Raw genomic sequence first — 20,300 nt, 5'->3', positions numbered from 1 at the left:
TTTCTCACCCACTAATACCATAATATTAACATTAATTTAATAAGGATGAAGGTTGGGTATATTGACAGTGTATTTTTATTTTACAAATAATTTTAAAATTTGATATATATCTTTTTAATATTTTGTTATACAAGATAAAACATTTCTCAACCCCTAATTCTACGTAGTAGAGTTTAAAGAATCTATTATGTAGCAAATATTTTCCCACCTTTGTTTTTGACATGGTAGAAATTAATGGAAATGGACTGTGGATATCATGCTAATCCACTAACAAATTTTTAATAATGATTTAATTATTCTCAAGCCGGTAAATTTCACATTAAGGCTTTACTAATTTTCCCTAATCAAATTTTACTAATTTAATCACCCTGTAATTTAGTCTTTGTACTATTTTCACTAACTATTCAAATAAATTATTTAATAATTTTAATTGTTAATTTCCTAGCCAACTCGTAAATATTCTCGGTTTAATAATTAGTTTGTCTTGATTTAAGAAAATTTAGCCTCGAAACTAAATTTTTGATCCCAACGAAAATCGGGTCGTTACAATGCGTTAATGATATTGTAAATTTGACTTTAATTTTTCAAATGAGAAGTAGAGAGAATAAATTTCAAGAAATGGAAAACGAGACTAAATTGAAAATTCTCAAAGAGTACAGGGACTGCAAGCAGAATTAAACTGAGAAGAGCGCGTAGGAGTACAACGGCTAGTTTCCATGTGTATATAAAGGGAGGCGGCTTCCCTCTTTCACTTCCCTCTCTGATTGAATTTTCAGCTTCCTCTCCCATTCACGCGATTTCTCAATCCCTCGTTTTCTCGTTACGATTCCTATTGATTTTTTTTGGGGTTATTTCTCTGTTTCTAAAACCTTTTAGCATTCAGGTTTGTTTCGATTTCTTGTTTCTGATTTTGATCTACACTTTCATTCTGAAATTCAACTCTGTTTTTTTAGGTTTCTTGGTTCGATTTAATTTTCGTTTGGTGATTTTGGGTTCCCTGTTTTGATTTTTTTTCCTTTCTAGTTTTTTTATGGGTCGTGATTATATGTGGGATGTTTTTTATTTTAACCCACAGTTTCCTTCTAAAACTTGAACTCAGCTTTTTAGGGTTTCTTACTCCGATTCATTCTCTGTTTTGGTTATTTCCTGTTTGGTGATTTAGGGTTCCCTGTTTTGACTTGTTTTTCTCTTTAAATTTCTAAGGGTTGGGATTATACGAAGGAGCTAACTGATCTGTTGAAAACAGGGTTTGATTTGCACAGCAAATGCATCATGGGGTTATCAGGGATCCATCATCGATTCTCAGTTGCGGCCTGGGTTTTATGATCCGAGGAAGGCTCTTTTTCAGGCACTGGACTTGGTCCTTTTTCAAGGATCAAGTAGATTAGGAGATTTATATATTTTCGTTTTACAAAGATTGCAACTTTACTTTATTCATTCCTCGTGGGTAAAAACCATTATCATTATCGGGTATCAAGATCTTGAGGTCTTTTGATTACAATGGGGAAAAACAAGCCATCCTTGGATGCCTGCTCCCTTCAACCCTCTGCCGACTCAAACAATGTATACACTTTAGTCACCAACACCAAATCCAGGGAGAATCATCGACTTCCAGTTCCAGATGACAGTATTCTATCCTTGCTCGCCATTTTCATCGATGAAAGCACGAGAGATGGTCCGGAACCGGAAGATGCGCACTCTGTATTGTATTTTAAAGCTTCTGATTTGTTGGATGGTCATGGTCATGGTCATGGTCATGGGGTTTCTCTTGATGATCAAAGTGACGAGATTACATCAAGATTGGCAACCTCCATAGATTACTCTGACGTTGCCTCTCCTACTACATTAAAGGAGATTCCCCAGCTTTCACACGATGACAGCATCTTGGCTATGCTCGATATTTTCACAGAAGATAGCACGAAGCTGATAGTCGGTGAGAAAAGGGAAGATGGCCCTCTGCTGGTTTCACTTGGTGATGAAAAAGATGATGAAATCTTCTCATTGTTGCAAAACTTTATATAAGATCATAGTTTTGTATTTGTTTTTAAGGAAATTAATAGCAATGGATCTTGATTGTTTTGTTAGTATTCATTCGTACATGTTAGAATTATGAGAGATTTCCCCTCCCTGCATTTGTTAAAGTTGTAAGTTTCATACAATTCTTTTAGAGAAAATAAAACTAAAATTTCAATAATTATAAGCTCCAAAGTTTGGATGTAATTCCAACATTTTAGAATGTGAGTCATAATTTGATGCATGAATACTTTTTCATATATTTAGAAGATGATATCTTCATAATCAAAATAAATACTATTTTGTTAGTTCATAGATACCAAACATTGCTGTACCTTTGAGGTAAGAAATAAATCCCAGTCTGCAATTGAATCAGTATTTGGGATTATATTTTAAATTCACACTAATCTTATCTTTTTTTTATAGTAATTGATTTGAACTAAAACTTAATTAAAAGGAACTGATGAAATCTAGATCCACATTTGGATGGTGTTTATTTGATTTCACAAACCATGTAGTAAAACAGCTGTTATTCTACTTCCTCATTTATGCAAAATTTAAGTAGTTTCATGGTTCAAGATGTATATTTATTTCTATTTCTTTTTTCCCTGTTCTTTTGGGGACTTCATGCATCAATTTCTTCTTTCCTTATTGCTTCTACTTGTTTTCTTCTATGAGAGCGAAAAGGGTAGATGCAAGGAGGTTCCTCATACACATATTCTACACTTCTATACATAACTACGTTCAAATATTATATTTAATCTTTATATTTTCATTTTTGACATCATTCAGTTTTATAATGTCATTAGTTAGTCTAAATATTTTATTTTGTTTAAAGTGCTAATGTAAATTTTAAAATTATTAACACTGTATAAATTTTATGTTGAATTTAGGATCATTGCAATGCCATCTTCTTTGTCATATGGCTACTAAGTTAGGATTTTTCAAAAAATTAGAATGTCATTTAAATGAATTTAACATAAGAATTTTAAAGTTGTTAACAACTGAACTTGAATTTTGAATTTAAAAAGTAAAGGGAGTAAGTTCTTGAAAATAAAAGCATAAGAACTAAATCCAAATATATGAGAGACTTCAGAAACGCGTATTTGTAACCTTTAAAATAAAAAGGTCTGGATCAGGTTTTGTGATAATTATTGTTTATGTTGAATATCTGAATATTATTGGAACTCTCGAGGAGCTTCAAAATGCAGTAAATTATTTAAAGAAAGAATTTAATATGAAAGATCTTGAAAAAATAATGTTTTATCTTGGCCTACAAAACGAGCATTTAAAAGATGAAATTCATGTCCATCAGTCAATTTATATGGAAAAGACCTTAAAGAAATTTAACATGAATAAAGCACATCCATTGAGTACCCTGATGGTTGTGTGATCACTAGATTGAATTTTGTCATTGTGAGAATGATGAAGATTTTCTTGGTCTTAAAGTACCATATCTAAATGGCATTGATGTATCTTGCAAACAACACAAGGCTTGATATAACTTTTGTTGTAAACTTGTTAGCAAGCTTTAGTTTTTCTCCAACACGTAGACATTGGAATGGAATTAAACATGTATTCAAATATCTCAGAAGGACCATTGGTATGAGATTATTTTATTCAAATGATTCAAAATCTCTATTACTTGGCTATGCTGATGTTGGTTATTTATCGAATCCACATAAAAGTTGATCTCAAACGGGATATTTATTTACATGTAGGGTACTGCCATATCACGACGTTTAACAAAGCAAACATTACCTACCGTTTCTTCAAATCATGCAGAAATAATTGCAATGCATGAGGCAAGTCGAGAGTGTGTTTGGCTAAGGTTATTCACCCAACATATCTAGAAGATGTTTAATTTGTCTTTACAGAAATAGATGCCAACTATCTTATACGAAGATAATGCAACATGTATAGCTTAATTGAAGGGTGGTAACATCAAAGGTGACAGAATGAAACATATTTCACTAAAATTATTCTTCACCCATGATATTGAGAAAAGATGTGATATAAATGTTCAACAAATTCATTTTAGTGATAATTTAGCATACCTTTTTACTAAGGCACTGCCAACTTCAATATTTGAAAGACTACTATATAAGATTGGAATGCGTCGACTCAAAGATGTAATGTAATGTTCTCATCAGGGAAGTCTAAAAACAAGATGTACTTTTTTCCTTTAATCAAGGTTTTGTCCCATTAGGGTTTCCTGATAAATATTTTTAACTAGGCATCTTGTAATAGAAGATTGTGTACTCTTTTTCGTTTATTAGGTTTTTATCTCACAGAGTTTTTGCTAATAAGGTTTTAATGAGGCATATTATCTACCAATGGACATCTAAGGGGGAGTGTTATGAATATATTATTAAGTGGACGTCCATCAAGATTAAGATAAGTTTTGATATACTTTAAATTGTAATAGTCATTAGAATTATATCTCTACTTCATTTATGCTTATTACGCCTATAAATAGACTTTGAAGAAGCATTGTAATCATCCCATTGATCAATAAAATATATTCTTTATTATTTCTCATATTTTCTTTGTTCTTTACCCTCTCTATCTCTCTTTATTTTATATAACATAAACTAATTTTTATAGAAATTTTAAACTAAATTTGATTTGTTTGAAAGAAATATTTTAATTTTAATTTATTTAGATGATGTAATTACTTACACGTGGATTTAGTAATTATATCATTAATTCATTAAATAAAATTAAAACCCCAGTTAAAACTAGTATAAAGTAAAGAAAAGAGTAAAATATTTATTTATCATCACAATTTGTTATTGAAAAGAATATCCAATAATGTTATTAAATTAAAAGAAGAAAGTCTAATTATGACCCTAGTCCTTGTACTCTTTAAAATTATGAAATTTAATCCTTTTGCTTTCAGTTTCAGAAATTTAGTCCCTTTATTTGTTTGATTTGAAAATTAGAGTCTAATTCATTAGAAAAAAGTTAGAGTCAAATTGTTAACCTTGTTAATTTGACTTTTACTAAATTTGAATATTAGCTATCAATAAGATTTTAATTTCTAAATAATTTTTGAATATTAAAATTTAAATAAAATTTATTAACTTTAATTTTTTCAAATAAGAAATGGAGAGACTAAATCAGAAATAAAAATAAAGAGACTAAATTTCAAATATTTCAAAAAGAATAGGGACCGTAAGAAATAAACCAAGAAAAACGCGTAGGAATACAACGGCTAGTTCCCATGTGTATATAAAGGGAGGCGGCTTCCCTCTCCCTCACTTATTTTCACTTCCCTCTTTCACAGAGTTTTCAGCTGCCTTTCCCATTCTTGCGATTTCTAAATTCCTCGCTGATTCCTATTGATTTTTTTTGGGTTATTTCTCTGTTTCTGAAACCTTTCATAATTCAGGTTTGTTTCGATTTCTTGTTTCTGATTTTGATCTACAGTTTCATTCTGAAATTCAACTCTGTTTTTTTAGGTTTCTTAGTTCGATTTAATTTTCGTCTGGTGATTTTGGGTTCCCTGTTTTGATTTGTTTTCCTTTCTAGTTTTCTATCTGCCGTGCTTATATTTTTATTTTAACCCACAGTTTTCTTCTAAAACTTGAACTCTGCTTTTTAGGGTTTCTTACTTCGATTCATTCTCTGTTTTGGTTATTTCCTGTTTGGTGATTTAGGGTTCCCTGTTTTGACATGTTTTTCTCTTTTAATTTCTATGGGTTGGGATTATACGAAGGAGCTAACTGATCTGTTGAAAACAGGGTTTGATTTGCACAGCAAATGCATCATGGGGTTATCAGGGGTCCACCATCGTTTCTCAGTTGCGGCCTGGGTTTTATGATCCGAGGAAGGCTCTTTTTCAGGCATTGGACTTGGTCCTTTTTCAAGGATCAAGTAAATTAGTAGATTTATATATTTTCGTTTTACAAAGATTGCAACTTTATTTTATTCACTCCTCGTGGGTAAAAACCATTATTATTATTCTCGGTTATCGAGATCTTGAGGTCTTTTGATTACAATGGGGAAAAACAAGCCATCCTTGGATGCCTGCTCCCTTCAACCCTCTGCCGACTCAAACAATGTCTACACTTTGGTCACCAACACCAAATCCAGGGAGAGTCATCTCCTTCCAGTTCCAGATTTCATCGGTGAAAGCACGAGAGATGGTCCGGAACCGGAAGATGCGCACTCTGTATTGTATTTTAAAGCTTCTGATTTGTTGGATGGTCATGGTCATGGTCACGGGGTTTCTCTTGATTATCAAAGTGACGAGATTACATCAAGATTGGCACCCTCCATAGATCACTCTGACGTTGCCTCTCCTACTACATTAATGGAGATTCCCCAGCTTTCACACGATGACAGTATCTTGGCTATGCTCGATATTTTCACAGAAGATAGCACGATGATGATAGTCGGTGAGAAAAGGGAAGATGGCCCTCTGCTGGTTTCACTTGCTGATGAAAAGGATAATGACATCTTCTCCTTGTTGCAGAACTTCATATAGAATCATAGTTTGTTTTTAAGGAAATTAATAGCAATGGATCTTGTTGTTAGTATTCATTCGTACATTTTAGAATTATGAGAGATTTTTCCCTCTGTATTTGTTTCAAAGTTGTTTCATACATTTCGTTTGGAGTAAATTTTTTTATAGGAACATCAAAGTGGGTCTATTTCATTATATTTCATCCAGATCCCAATTTCATTTTTATATTGTCATTGACATGATATAAGAGATGTCGGTTCTAGTCTATCTTTTTCTATTTCTATATATGTATATGAAAAGCTCAAAAATCATCATATAATAATCCAGAAATAGAAAAGAAAAAAGGGAGGTTAATGATGATTTTAAAATCTTTTATACCAGGGAATCTAATATCCTTACACATGACGATAATCAATTCGGTCGTTATGGTCGGACTCTATTATAGATTTCTGACCACACTATCCATAGGTCCCTCTTATATCTTCCTTCTACGAGCTCGAGTTATAGAAGAAGGAGAAGAAAGAACCGAGAGCTATTTTTACACTAATTATACGAATAAACGGACCGCATGTCCAAAGTCAACCTAATTCAATAATAACACTTAAATTTCAATAATTATACTAAAAATAAATAAAATAAGACGCAAATTATATTTTTATCTTTCTTCATATTGCACAAATACTCCCAAAATACCCTAGAAGCTTGCTTCTAAACGATGTATGTTAAGGATATCCGCACAGGATTTTTTTTCTAATGTACACCCCGTAATATCTTCGACGCCATAACCTCTCCCTCTCAGGAAAACTTTCATTTCCTTCAAATTTTGTTGAAAAGAAAAAAGAAAAAATTCCGGCGAAGAAAAGTTCGGCTTTTCTGCCATAAACGGAACTTCATGGCGGTTAGTGTAATGTTTATAAATTTTCTTTTTGTTCCATCATCTTGTTTGGTCGGTAAGAATATTTATGTCACATCTTTTTTTTTTCTTTCAATTTCGTCGCAGAATGGAAGAGAATGTTCCGATTTGTTTAATTATTTAATACCTCATTATTATTAGGATATTATCTAATATAAGTTTAGCATTCTGCCATTATCATGCATTTGAATTTTCTTCTTATATCGTTATATGGTACTGTCATTTTCTACTTCTTAGCGATTTATATATATATACAGACACACGTATAATATATCACTGTCATTCTTCTTATATTGATACTTTTGTAATTGAAAAGATTTTGATTATATATTCTTATTGGATTTGTTGCAAACTTTATACGGATCTTTTTTATTTCATTTCGTCGTGCGTGTATGATCATTTGCATGCTAATTAGAAATTTATTGGGTTGCTAAAAGAAAATTGCTCAAACTAATGCTTCATTTAAAAAGATTTAGAAAATTTACAGAATTTAACTCGTGCTAAGGCCTCCATAATTTGTATTCAACATTATGTGCATGCTTGCATGCGAGCATGTATGATTATGAAAATCCTATTGGGAATTTTTTTATTTGATTTTGCCATAATTTCTTGGTAAAAATGCATGTGGCAATGGGGGACAGAATACTAGGTTGCGACAAATTTTCATATTCGAGCATGGATTAAACATATGATCAGACACTCCAAATATATGGAAAATATTTTAAAAAATTGAATGTAAACACCTACCTATATCTAACACTTACACTCCAATTCTAAGTAACATAAATAGAACATGTTTTATTAGTTTCGGGGCTTACAAGTTTTTTTTTTAACAGATCCGATCAGTGAAAGTGAGCAATGTCTCCTTGGGTGCATCTGAGCAAGATATAAAGGAGTTCTTTATCTTCTCCGGTGAACTTGTATATGTTGAAATGCAAGGGTTAGTTATTACCATATGATGTTTAAATTTCACAATCTCTTTTTCATTCACATTCTCTTCTCCACTGTATTGGATACAAATAAAAAAAGGGTGAAATTGTTGGAATTACTTCTCATGCCTTCTGATTCATGTAGTTATTCCAGTATAGTGATGTTCTGGAATCTCTTGAACACTTTCTACTCTAGGCTTATTACTGCTTTGCCTTTTGGCTTTCAGTGATAATGAGCGATCGCAAGTTGCATATATTACTTTCAAGGAACCACAGGGAGCAGAGACTGCAGTCCTCCTTTCAGTATGAACCTGTCATTTCTTTAGAGCTTTTTCCATATTGGTCATATTGATTGCTTTTACTGACTTTCCTGCATGCATCATGTAATAGCAGTTTATGCTTCTGTTGTAAGGAAAATGAATATGAAAATTAAATGTCTATGCACATCTCTGTGGAATCTTATGTCTGATGTGGTTTTGAAAGCACTTACTGTAATGCTTTGCCTGTGGGATCACCATGCCAGTGCCCATTTTGTTTAAAACTATGGTACTTAGATTCGGGGTGAGTATCAAATTCAGGCATGTTTCCTACATGGCTATATGTTCATTTTTAAAAGATTTTTTCATGTATTTGGAAGATCATACCTCATAGTCCATACTCATGTTCGAATGTGTAGGACATAGGTATAGAGCAAGAGTACTTCAAGAAAATTTTTTACAAATTGATAATTGATAGTGTTCTAACGTTGGTTAGCATTTTTACAAAGGAGCAAATCTCCCATTAAGACTAACGTTGATTGGTCGGATTGACAATTTTCATTTCGTTCTTATTGATTCGGATACACGTTTCTTCAGGGGGCAACAATTGTTGATCAGTCTGTTACCATAGAGCTGGCTCCTGATTACAAGCTGCCAGACCATGTCTTTACAACACCGGTAATGTCCTAACTACTTGAATCCATTTTGGGTTCACTTGCTAATTCATGGTTTCTGATATGAAAAGATTGTTTGATCACCACAGGGAACAGGGGATAAAGGTAGTGGCCAGGCTGAAGCTGGTTTCAAGAAGGCAGAGGATGTTGTTAGCACCATGCTAGCGAAGGGATTCATTATTGGCAAAGATGCATTAGGCAAAGCAAAGGCCTTTGATGAGAAGCATCAGTTCACATCAACTGCCTCTGCCAAAATTGCATCCCTTGATCAGAAGATTGGTTTTACTGAAAAATTTAGTGCTGGCACAGCCATAGTAAATGAAAAGATGCGGGATGTGGACCAGAAATTTCAGGTTTCTGAGAAGACAAAGTCTGCATTTGCAGTTGCCGAGCAGTCCGTTAGCACTGCGGGATCTGCCATAATGAAGAACCGTTATGTTTTGGTTGGAGCCTCATGGGTTAGTGCTGCGTACAACAGGGTTGCTAAAGCAGCAGAAGATGTGGGGCAGAAGGCAAGAGAAAAAGTTTTGGCTGAGGAGCAAGCTCAGAAACCAGAGGGCCATGCACACGTTAACGAGTCTAATTCTCCCAAAGATTCTAAACCGGCCGAAACCAGTGGGCAACCTTCCAATCCCTCATCTGAACAAGCTTTAATCCTCAGTGAGCAACCTTCCAATCCCTCAGCTGATCGAGGTTTACTCATTTAGGCTTTTGCTTGGTAGGGTGGAAAGGTGAAAAATTGTTGGTAAGAGAATGGAAAAGTTGAAAGATGAAAAGAAAATGAAATTTTTAAAAAAGTTCATAAATCTTGTAAAATGCACCACTTACATCTTTTTCATTTTTCTCCTTTGATCATTTCAATTTGGAATGAAGGATGAAAAATGCACACTTTGTTTTTATCATTTTTTTCTTTTCATGCCTTAAGATGAAAATGATAATCTATCTCTTTATTATTCTTTCCTACCAAGCACATTCAAAATATAATTTCTTTTTAACTTTCTACTCTCTTCTTTCCATTCTTCCATTTACTACTTAAGCAAGGACATCTTTAATCTGCAAAAAACTGTAAATACCAGCATGGGAAGTATGGATTTTATCATCTGAGCTATGCCTTCTGGTTTGGACATATTTAAATGTAACCATGTAAGATAATTTTGTCACATATTCTTTGATATGTTTGATACAGTTGAGTTGGAAAATAATAGATGCCACCCCAACATTTCAGCATAAATTTTGTATCATATTTACCAAGTTTATTCATGTTCAGATCTTTCTGCACTTTAGAAGGAGGATGATTTTAGGTTTGCCTTTGTCTTTCATGTGTGATTGCTCTTACTCATCACCAAGTGTCATCCCCCCGACACTACAGGGCTCACCATGACCCATATCCTTTTTTCTTTTCTTTTCTAAATGCAACAGCTTAAGTATCTTTCATGAATGAATAGAACTTTCTTTGGAGTTTGGAGACTGGATCACGTCCAAGAAGATTATGTGAAATAAAGAAAGTTATGGGGATGTTGAAGTTTGTATTTCTATATTTCATCGTAGTTATTTTTGGATATATCTCTTAATTTTGATAAATGATTGAAAATTAATTAACATGAAAAATTTTAATATTTAATATTTTAAATATGTTTGGTAATATTTTAATTTTTACTTAATATAAAATTTTAATAAAAAGTATTGAATAAGGTAAGGTATAATTTTATTAAAAATTAAAATAAATTATCTGTTTTTTTTAAATGTGATATTCAAATTACGCATTTATCTTCCATCTAAAACTATTCAAAATAATATAAAATATTATATTAATAAGATTAAAATTAAAAGTAATAGTGGTTTAAAATTAATATTTACTTTTATCAAACAACATAATTTTTTCAATACTTATATTTACTAATTTACCAAATAATTTTAAAACTAAATTTAGTACTTATAAAATTAAGTAGTAAAAATCAAGTACTTAATTTTTCAGCATTCAAATATTTAGTTTATCAAACACACCTTAATCTAATAAATGTAAGTGCCAATAATCTATATATTTTATCATAATTATATTTAAATTTTTTATATATTTATATAAATATTCAAATATTAACTATACTATGTAAAATTTATGACAATATATTTAAAAATAAAATTTTGGGTTCAAAGTCTCAAATCTAATCACCCCAAATTATTTTTTACAACAAAATTATATATTGATAATCACAATCTTTTAGATTATATTTTAATTAAGCATTATTAATGTTTTACCTCTGAATCATATTATTTTTCTCATTTTGATACCTAAGGTTTAATTTCGTCTACTATTGATTCCTTAGAGTCAATTGTGTTAAAAAAACCTTAAGAGAACATGTACACATACCAATACGTGCCATGTGACATTTTTACTTAGTTTAACATAATGTGGCATGTATAGGCTTAAAATTCTTAAAAATTGTGTATAAATTCTAAATTTTTTTATAATATCTAAAATAATAATTAAAAATTTTAGAACACCTCATACCCAATCCGATCGTTGAGTCCGAGTTATAGGATACTATATTCATTTGCTGAAGCAACTACAGTCAATTCAATTACAATTTATATCGTTAGACATGCAAATATGAGTATTATAAGAAAATGATACGATAAATAATCATTTCTGGGTCTTATACGAGCTTACAAAAGCCCTAATGATAACTTGAGATCGAATTAGGACTAAATTGTAAAGAATTAAAAATATTGAATTGACGTTGCGACTTCGAGGGTTCCTCATTGCGACATGACATACTGTTTTGGCCTCGTTGCGTTGTGGCCTGAAGTTCAAATCTCATCATGATGACATGCATTTAGCATCGCGATGTGACAAACATGTTTCTTCAAATTCTATTCAACATCAACTTCCAATTTTCTAAACAAAGCATAATACATACACCTAAAGATCAGTCAATATATATAGCCCTCAAACATAAATTCATTTACTTCAACACCCATAATTAACAATATATCAATGCCTTATCACTTACAAGTTAACTATTACATTTAAATTCTTAAACATACCCATCCATTCATCTATGCCATTGATAGTTGCAGCTTTTAATACATTTCAAACCACATTTTGAGCTCATATACATACCACATCCTATTGACCAATTTCATTCACCCAAATTCTATTCCAAAAGTGCATGTAGACATAATCTTGTACCAAAAATTGACTCAATCTAGGTACATGTTGAATAACTAACAAAAGAAAGTACGCAAACATTGTTGAGTTCGAGATTTTTGACTGGATGCTGAAGTCGATGCTCATAACCTCGAATTGGACCTAACTTGCGCGAAAAACAAACCATACATTGAGTGATAAAGCTCAATGGTTTTTTTATAATTCAAATCAATATAACATATGGCATAGTCAATAGCATACAATTTTCATGTATATACTATTGATCAATACAAATGCACTATATAACCAAACTTATTTAACACATCTTTATAGGCATATATCATCATTATGTCAATTCTTAAAGATGATTTATGTAATCATTTTATGAACTAGTAATTTATATGAATATTTCATACTATTATCACAATGCTAGTTAAATTTGCATAATTACTCAACTTATAATATATAATTATACTTCATTCCATTACCAAGTCAAATGAATCATTCTTCATCTTACCAAATCGGCTTTCCGATTCATTAACCTTTTTGTGTGATCTTTTACATACTCTTGACATTCAATGTTGTATATAAGTGCCTATATTCCAACTTTGTAACATTTAATCAATTCTAATCATCATTCAACCAATTCATATATTATATTTCCTATTAACATGATTTGGACTCGAACGGATATACAGATCCAATCAACACACCAATTTAGCACTCAGTGCCTCATCAGAACATCCGAAATAAGTAAATTGCGCATAACGCTTATCAGTTTAATGAAAATAATAATTGTGCCTTGCACTCGTCGGAATGTTTGAAGGAAAAATGTGCCCAATGCTCATCGACATATAGTCGAGATAACCCGTACTCAATCTATCCTATGACATGTCAACTATATATTCAAAAAGATTTAAAATTAAAAAAATTAAATTAAAAGTTGACCATATTGGTTGTCCAATACTTACTTTGACCGGTAATCAATCAAGGTTTGGTTAATACCCGGTCAACATTAGTCAACCTTGATCAATACCTAATCAATACGATTATCGGTCTAACTCTAGTCAACGCTTGATTTAGTTTTAAATTTAGCAGAATATATATATATATATATATATATATATATATATAAATATATGATTTTTTTGAAATTTCCTAAAGGTTTATCTAAAATTTTAACTAAAATTCTATAATTTTGATTTTTAGAATTTATATATTTTGTCATTTTCTAAAATGTTTAATTGATTTTTATATTTTGAGATTTTTATAAAATATATATTTTATTAAAATTTTAAAATGTTTAAATATTTTAAAATGTTTAAATGTTTATTTTTAAAATTATATATATATTTAAAAGTTATTACTATATCATGCTGAAATAGGGTAAAAAGAGGAGTCATGAGCCTGATTTTGATAGGCCATGAGTCAAAAAAAAAAAAAAAAAAACCTGATATACTCTCGGGTCAAATAATAAAATTATATTTCTGAGGTCCCGAGTGGCAACGCCAGGGCATAGCACAGAATTGAAACTCCCAAAGTCCAACCAAGTTAAACTCATTCCTTACGCTTGCCGTCTTCTTCCTTTTCTTTCTTTTTTATTATCTCAAATTCAAATTCAAAGTTAAAGTAATTGCTTCTCTTTTTTTTCAACTTCCATTTTTCTCTTTTATATTTTATCAAATCTCTTTGGGCTTTGCTCTCTCATCTACTTCGCCTCTATAATAACTGTAAGCAAAGGGCAAAGGGATTTTTTTTTTTTTGAATTTTAATTTTCCTATGATTTTTTTTTTCTGATTTTTTAAATTGATGTATTTAGGATCTAGGTTTAGCTGGCCCTGCAGTTACCATTCTGAACTTCATTTTTTTTTTAAGAAAATAATTTTGTGTTACAATTTTCTATAAGTTATTTTCATCTTAAGCTTATCTAAGTTTAGATTTTGGGCACTTATGCATCTATAGCTGTATTTCAACTGCTGCTATAATGGAAGAATAAATGATCTTTACTTTAATTATTTGCTTTAAATTAGGTAATTTTTTTCTTTTGTTTTCTTTATTCAGCTAGTTGATCAATGTTTTGGAGGTTTTGAAGTCAATATATCTTTTTATAATGTGGGTTTTTTTTTTTTGAAGATTTGGGTACTAGGGTTTTGAATAATTTTGATGCTATTAGAAAATGTCCAGATCATTTATTAGATCTACGTGAATTTCTGTGGATAAATCCTAGGGAAGAAAGTGAAAGCAGCAAAAAGCCAGATATTTAGTTTTCTAATTAAGGATGATGGGGCAAATCATATATTTTTCTCTGTTTGATTATATTGCAACATATATTTCGTTTTGAGGCATTTGGGAATCCTTTTTTTTTTTGGAAGATTACATGGAAGAAATCTTATGCGGAAATTCTGCATCTATGGTGGTTGCATTTAGGCATTAACTTTTGCAGACATTTATTCAAGATGTAATTTTTTTGTGTTTTGAAGGTTTGTTGAAAATGGAAAAAGAATTGATGGATAAAGTTGGTGCCTTTGGTGAACGCATCAAGGTTGAAGGAGCTGAGTTGGGCAGAAAGATGAGCGCTGGCATGAGCTCAATGAGCTTTAAGGTGAAGGAACTCTTCCAAGGCCCGAACCCAACTGATAAGCTTGTTGAGGATGCTACATCTGAGGCCCTTGATGAGCCTGACTGGGCCTTGAATCTTGATATTTGTGACATGGTCAATCATGAAAAAGTGAACAGTGTTGAATTGATCCGTGGCATAAAGCGGAGGATAATGTTGAAGAGCCCTCGGGTTCAATACTTCTCCTTGGTCTTGCTTGAAACTTTTGTCAAGAATTGTGAGAAGGCATTCTCGGAGGTGGCAGCTGAAGGGGTTCTTGGTGAGATGGTTAAGTTAATTGATGATCCTCAAACTGTTGTCAATAATCGGAACAAAGCTTTAATTCTTATTGAAGCTTGGGGGGAGTCAACCAGCGAGCTCCGCTATTTACCTGTTTTTGAAGAAACTTACAAGGTAACAGCATAAACTATTTATCTAGTTCTTTGCAGCTGTGGAAGTGAGTTGAGAAAATATGATCATATAATTTTGTTCACTAGGTTTCCTGAGGTGTGTATCTGAGTGAAAGTCATGTGAAATCTATTCCTTTGATTGCTATTACAGCCTTGGAATCGTAGTTTAGGAATTAGCGTACAAAGCTTCATTCAATCATGGAATTGGAGTTTTTTCCGTAAAAGGAAAAACTATATTATTGTTTATTTTGTTTAGTCGCTTGAAATATAAGATCAATTCATATGATCCTTGAGTAAGCATTGTCAAACAATTAAATTCTTTGCTAGTAACGTATGGAATTGGAATTTTTCCCGTAAAAGGAAAAAAATATATTATTGTTTTTGTTGCTTGGAATATAAGATCAATTCGTATGATCCTTGAATAAGCTTTGTCAAACAATTAAATTCTTGGCTAGTAACATTTGTCTGCATCAATGTCTCTTGAGCTATTTATGCTTTGTGTTACATTAGGATTTAACATGCATTCTAAAATATGCAATGCAATGTAGCCGTGAAAGATAAACCTTTTCTTGTGGCTTGTCGATTGATGAATTTTAAGATTTTCTCCAATGATCCTTTTTTTTCCTCTGTAGAGTTTAAAATCAAGGGGTATTCACTTTCCTGGTCGTGATAATGAGAGTTTGGCACCTATTTTTACCCCTGCTCGTTCAGTTTCAGCGGCAGAAGTGGATGCCAGACTTGCACAGCAGCTACAGCGTGATGTGCAGCTTCAGCATGATATTCCTGTTCCAAGCTTTTCTGCTGAACAAACAAAGGAAGCATTTGATGTGGCAAGAAACTGCATTGAGCTTCTTTCAACTGTGTTATCCTCATCACCCCAACAAGATGCTCTTGAGGTATTATCGTCTTCTTTATAACACTTTTTAGTTGCTCATTTCATGTACCAATAAATTATGCTTTGTTCTTTGCTGCCAAGTAACAAGGCTTAAAAATTGAGTTTTGGCTTAATGAGTCATTCCTTTGTTTAATGATGTTCAGTCTGTTCGGTGCAGTGAGCCTTTAATGTGCAAAAGCTCATTTTATGTCAGTCTATTTTTTCCTTTTTCCCTGTTTTCAAGGAGGAAATTACTTTCCTTTTAGATCTCTTAAATCTTTCAGTTATCTGTTTATGATATGTATCAGACAGTCGCACTTGAAGGCTTGTAGCTAATGCATGTTAAATTTCCTCAATAATTAATACTGATGAGAATGCTGACGTGTGCAACAGTACCAAGTTTTCACTTTAAAGTTTGAAGGGGATGTCTTCGACTTGTTTTGCTTGCTCTGCAGCTGGTAAATTAGAATTAATGCTTTGTGATAAGATGACGTATCAGCAGATTAGATTTAAATTTACTTGGTTTATTTGGTGACTGTTGATGGTAAGTTGGGCTTATTCTGATTATCATCGACAATGTGACATACAGATGACAGTTTCACAATACATGTAGTTCGATTCCAGTTAAGACTCAGATGATAATGATGTCATTCTTTAAGGTCCCAGTAATTTTTGTCTGTTTGATGTCAGGATGACCTGACAACCACGCTTGTCCAACAATGTCGTCAGTCCCAGTCCACTGTTCTAAGAATCATCGAGACTGCTGGAGATAACGAGGCCCTGCTTTTTGAAGCTTTGAATGTGAATGATGAGATCCAGAAAGCTCTCTCAAAGTATGAAGAGTTGAAGAAGCCATCAGTAGTTCGTCACGAGCCAGAACCTGCAATGATTCCTGTGGCTGTTGAACCTGATGATTCGCCCCGTCATACAAACGAAGATGCCTTGATTAGGAAAACAAGTGGTACTCGACATGGGACGCATGGCGGAAGCAACGATGACATGATGGATGATCTTGATGAAATGATTTTTGGTAAGAAAGGTGGGGGTTCATCTGAAGGGGGGCAAGATTCAAAGAAGCAGCAAGCACCTAAAGATGATCTAATCACATTCTAATTCCATAATATTAGGACGGAAGGCCTATGCCGGGCCATTGTAGCCATTTATCCGAAGTTAGGAAGTAAAAACACACGACAAGATTGTTGACTTTTTCTTTAGTATACTAGGATTGGATTGGATTGGATTGGTTGTCCCTGCAAATTATGTGTAAGTAAATTCATGTCTGGATTTGTTTACTTAAATATTTGATGAGTAGAGAGTGTACATGGATGGGATGGCTCTCATATCCATGACTTGATATCTGCTGCATTCAATTAACATTAATTCTTTTGCCATGAGATTAAAATTACAGTTGTGATATGTATATTTGAATGCAAAAACAGGGATGGTGATGTGATGTGTCCAAAATTATGGACATTGAATTAAAATTTCAATGGAAATTTTAGATTATTTGATTTTCATGTCAAATATATTATCAAATAAAAATGTCTCTATTATATTAAAGAATATTATATATTTTTGTGCTTCAACAAGCTTAGATGCAATCACTATAATTTACAGTAACGCTTAGATCATTCAGTTACTCTTAAAATTGTGATATTAAACCGTACCGGTGCTTAGTTAGGTTATCGGTTTGATTAGTTCAATTAATTTGATTTAATTCATTTTTTATTCGGTTCAACCAGTCTATATCGTTTTTGGGTCAATCGATTCAAAATCTTTTTTGAATTGATATCTGGTTAGTTTTCGATTCCACCGGTCCGACTGACCATTCGGATTCAATTCAAACAATATTATAGTGCAACTTTATATTTTTTTCCACATTTAAAAATGAAAAAAACCTTGAAATATTCCTTAGATAATATTTTTACTAGTTTAATATTTCGCTTGCAATATTTGGTCTCAAAAGTTTGGCCGAGTTCTATACTCGGTTCAACTGGAATTTGGTTCAATGCAAAGGAGGAAAAGTATAAAACCAGCCGAAAAAATACGCTATTCCAATTTCGACGCCTTAGAGCACAAACCCTACCAAAACCCTGCCCTTTGGTCTTTGTTTACCTTCTCATTTTCTCAGTGAATACATTCTATTTCTTTTAACGGATTGAGAGAATATTGTAGGGCCCAATTTATGCCCGGGCCCAAGCAAATAAGCAGCCCAAAACAATTACCAGGCCCAAAACCCAAATTAACATAGCCCAAACACTAACCCAAAACTTAGCCCAAAAAGAAAACATCAGCAGAAAACCTAAAGCAGCCACCAGCAGCTTGGCGCCGCAATTGCTACCTCTTTGCGCGCCTCCGTCTGCACGCCCACCGCCGCAAATGTCGCAGCACGACCTTCCTCAGCGCGTGCCGCTCCGTATGCCACGTTTGTACCTGCAACAGCAAACAACAAACAAAGAAATGGAAGCCAAACAGAATAGCAAAAATCGGGCAATATAATGCCAACAAATAACAAACTAGATTTAGTGGGTTCATTTGTTTTCCATTTTCGGCTATTTAAAGCCTTGAAAAATCAGTAAATAAGGGGATTTTGAGGGTAAAAAAGAGACTGAACGGAGAGAAAACAGATTTTTTTTTGGAATACAAAGGTGATCTTTTACTTTTTTTTGCTTTTGTTTTATTTTATTTTATTTTATTTTGCTTAAAATAATAAAAGGGAAAGGAGGGGAGAAACTCACCTTTTTGCCAGAATCGCCGAGTTGGTGCCCCTCTCCGTCGCGATTGGAGACCGGGGCGTCGACGGAGGCCGATTGGCGGAGAACGGCGGCGGCATTAGCAAATGGACAAAACCCTAGCAGAGGGTCTCTTTGTTTTTTTCCTTTTTCTACTGCAAAAACAAGGTTTTAGAGGGAAAAAACTGCTTTAAATAGCAGATCAAAACGGCGCCGTTTAGGGTGCCATGACCCGCGCGTCGACCCGACCCGGAAGGGGGGATCCGCGCTTTCTGGCCCTGCGTGGGGAAATTGCGCGTCTAGCCCTCCCCATTTTGCGATGTGTTTAATCAAGCTTTTTTTTCCTTCAAATTCGGCCCAAATATTTTTCTCGCGTGACAATTTAATCCATATCAGTGCACAGTGCTTGAGTGACTAGGGAAAATTGCTTTTTAATTCCTCCTATCATGGCGCGCGTATCAATTTGGTCCTTCCTGTTTTTTAAATTTGGCCTTTTAACTTCGTTTAGCTTTCAGTTGAATCCTTAATGGTCCTTTTAAAGGCTTTTTTGTAATTTTTTTTTTAGTTTTTGTTATTATTATTACTATTATCATTTTTATATTATATAGTATTATAATTATACTTACATATACACGTATATACATTTATATTTCCATTATATTTATATATTTTTTCATATTTTATAATATATATATGCATATATAGATATTGATATACACGTCGCCCTTCAAAATTATTGTAAATATATCTTTTTTATATATATGTATATCTATATACACATTTTCCTAATTTCTTCATATACTATTATTATTTTTGTTTTACTAAAGCATGTATATTTATATTTTTATTTTGTAAATATATACACATATACATACTTTTTCTATTTTTATTTTATTTTCACATACATATATACATGCATATTATTATAAGTTTTGTTTTGTATATTTCATTCCTTTTATGTACACTTATATTTTCTAAAATGTATGCATATACATGTTTTCAAAATTCATTTATGCTTTATACTTATATTTTGAAAACACATATATACATATATTTTAAATTAAAGTATTTGTTTCATATTGTACATTAATTTTTTAACATACCCTTTGGAAAATAAATCTTGGTTTTTTTTCGATAAATCAAAATCATGTTTTCTTGATTGAAGGTTTTTTTTGAATAAAAGCAATATTCGAAGCTTGAGATTTTCGAGGGAAATTGAGCCCTAACGTATTGGGTTCGGATTTTCTTTGTTAATCTTAAATAACCAAGGATATTCTTTATTC

General features: G+C 32.4%; 4 protein-coding genes and 1 long non-coding RNA gene across 7 annotated transcripts; 4 read left to right on the top strand and 1 right to left on the bottom strand.

The window, feature by feature from the left end:
* The first annotated feature begins 768 nt into the window (after positions 1-768).
* Positions 769-2,125, top strand: LOC128031889 (uncharacterized). The gene is made up of 2 exons (XM_012610289.2): positions 769-883; positions 1,247-2,125. Exon 2 carries the CDS (start codon positions 1,501-1,503, stop codon positions 2,020-2,022), a length of 522 nt encoding a protein of 173 aa, XP_012465743.1. The 5' UTR covers positions 769-883; positions 1,247-1,500; the 3' UTR covers positions 2,023-2,125.
* Positions 2,126-5,288: 3,163 nt separating this feature from the next.
* Positions 5,289-6,679, top strand: LOC105784408 (uncharacterized). Its single transcript, XM_012610291.2, has 2 exons — positions 5,289-5,407; positions 5,760-6,679. The coding sequence occupies exon 2, from the start codon at positions 6,017-6,019 to the stop codon at positions 6,503-6,505; it is 489 nt and encodes a 162-aa protein (XP_012465745.1). The 5' UTR covers positions 5,289-5,407; positions 5,760-6,016; the 3' UTR covers positions 6,506-6,679.
* Positions 6,539-10,100, top strand: LOC105784406 (binding partner of ACD11 1). The gene is given in 7 exon segments (XM_052627133.1): positions 6,539-6,554; positions 7,319-7,348; positions 7,351-7,382; positions 8,234-8,337; positions 8,554-8,629; positions 9,181-9,261; positions 9,347-10,100. Coding segments are annotated over 7 exon segments (957 nt in total). The 3' UTR covers positions 9,965-10,100.
* A 3,719-nt stretch (positions 10,101-13,819) lies between these two features.
* LOC105783261 (TOM1-like protein 1) lies at positions 13,820-17,641 on the top strand. Of its 3 annotated transcripts, none has more exons than XM_052626364.1 (4): positions 13,820-13,955; positions 14,886-15,415; positions 16,044-16,307; positions 16,976-17,641. In XM_052626364.1, exons 2-4 carry the CDS (start codon positions 14,897-14,899, stop codon positions 17,396-17,398), a joined length of 1,206 nt encoding a protein of 401 aa, XP_052482324.1. In that variant the 5' UTR covers positions 13,820-13,955; positions 14,886-14,896; the 3' UTR covers positions 17,399-17,641. The 3 variants fall into 3 exon arrangements, with proteins under 3 accessions (XP_052482324.1, XP_012464067.1, XP_012464066.1); XM_012608613.2 differs by having other exon boundaries at positions 13,871-14,034; XM_012608612.2 differs by having other exon boundaries at positions 13,896-14,135.
* A 669-nt stretch (positions 17,642-18,310) lies between these two features.
* On the bottom strand, positions 18,311-19,652 carry LOC105781798 (uncharacterized). The gene is made up of 2 exons (XR_001129614.2): positions 19,024-19,652; positions 18,311-18,718 (listed from the first exon to the last, which is right to left on the bottom strand). It is a non-coding gene; the product is annotated as an uncharacterized LOC105781798 (long non-coding RNA).
* Between the last annotated feature and the right edge of the window lie 648 nt (positions 19,653-20,300).

Source organism: Gossypium raimondii, chromosome 13 (genome assembly GCF_025698545.1).
Source record: "Gossypium raimondii isolate GPD5lz chromosome 13, ASM2569854v1, whole genome shotgun sequence".
NCBI classification, from domain to species: Eukaryota; Viridiplantae; Streptophyta; class Magnoliopsida; order Malvales; family Malvaceae; genus Gossypium; species Gossypium raimondii.
The sequence above is the reverse complement of the archived record's forward strand: the minus strand, read 5'-3'. Positions and strand labels throughout refer to the sequence as shown.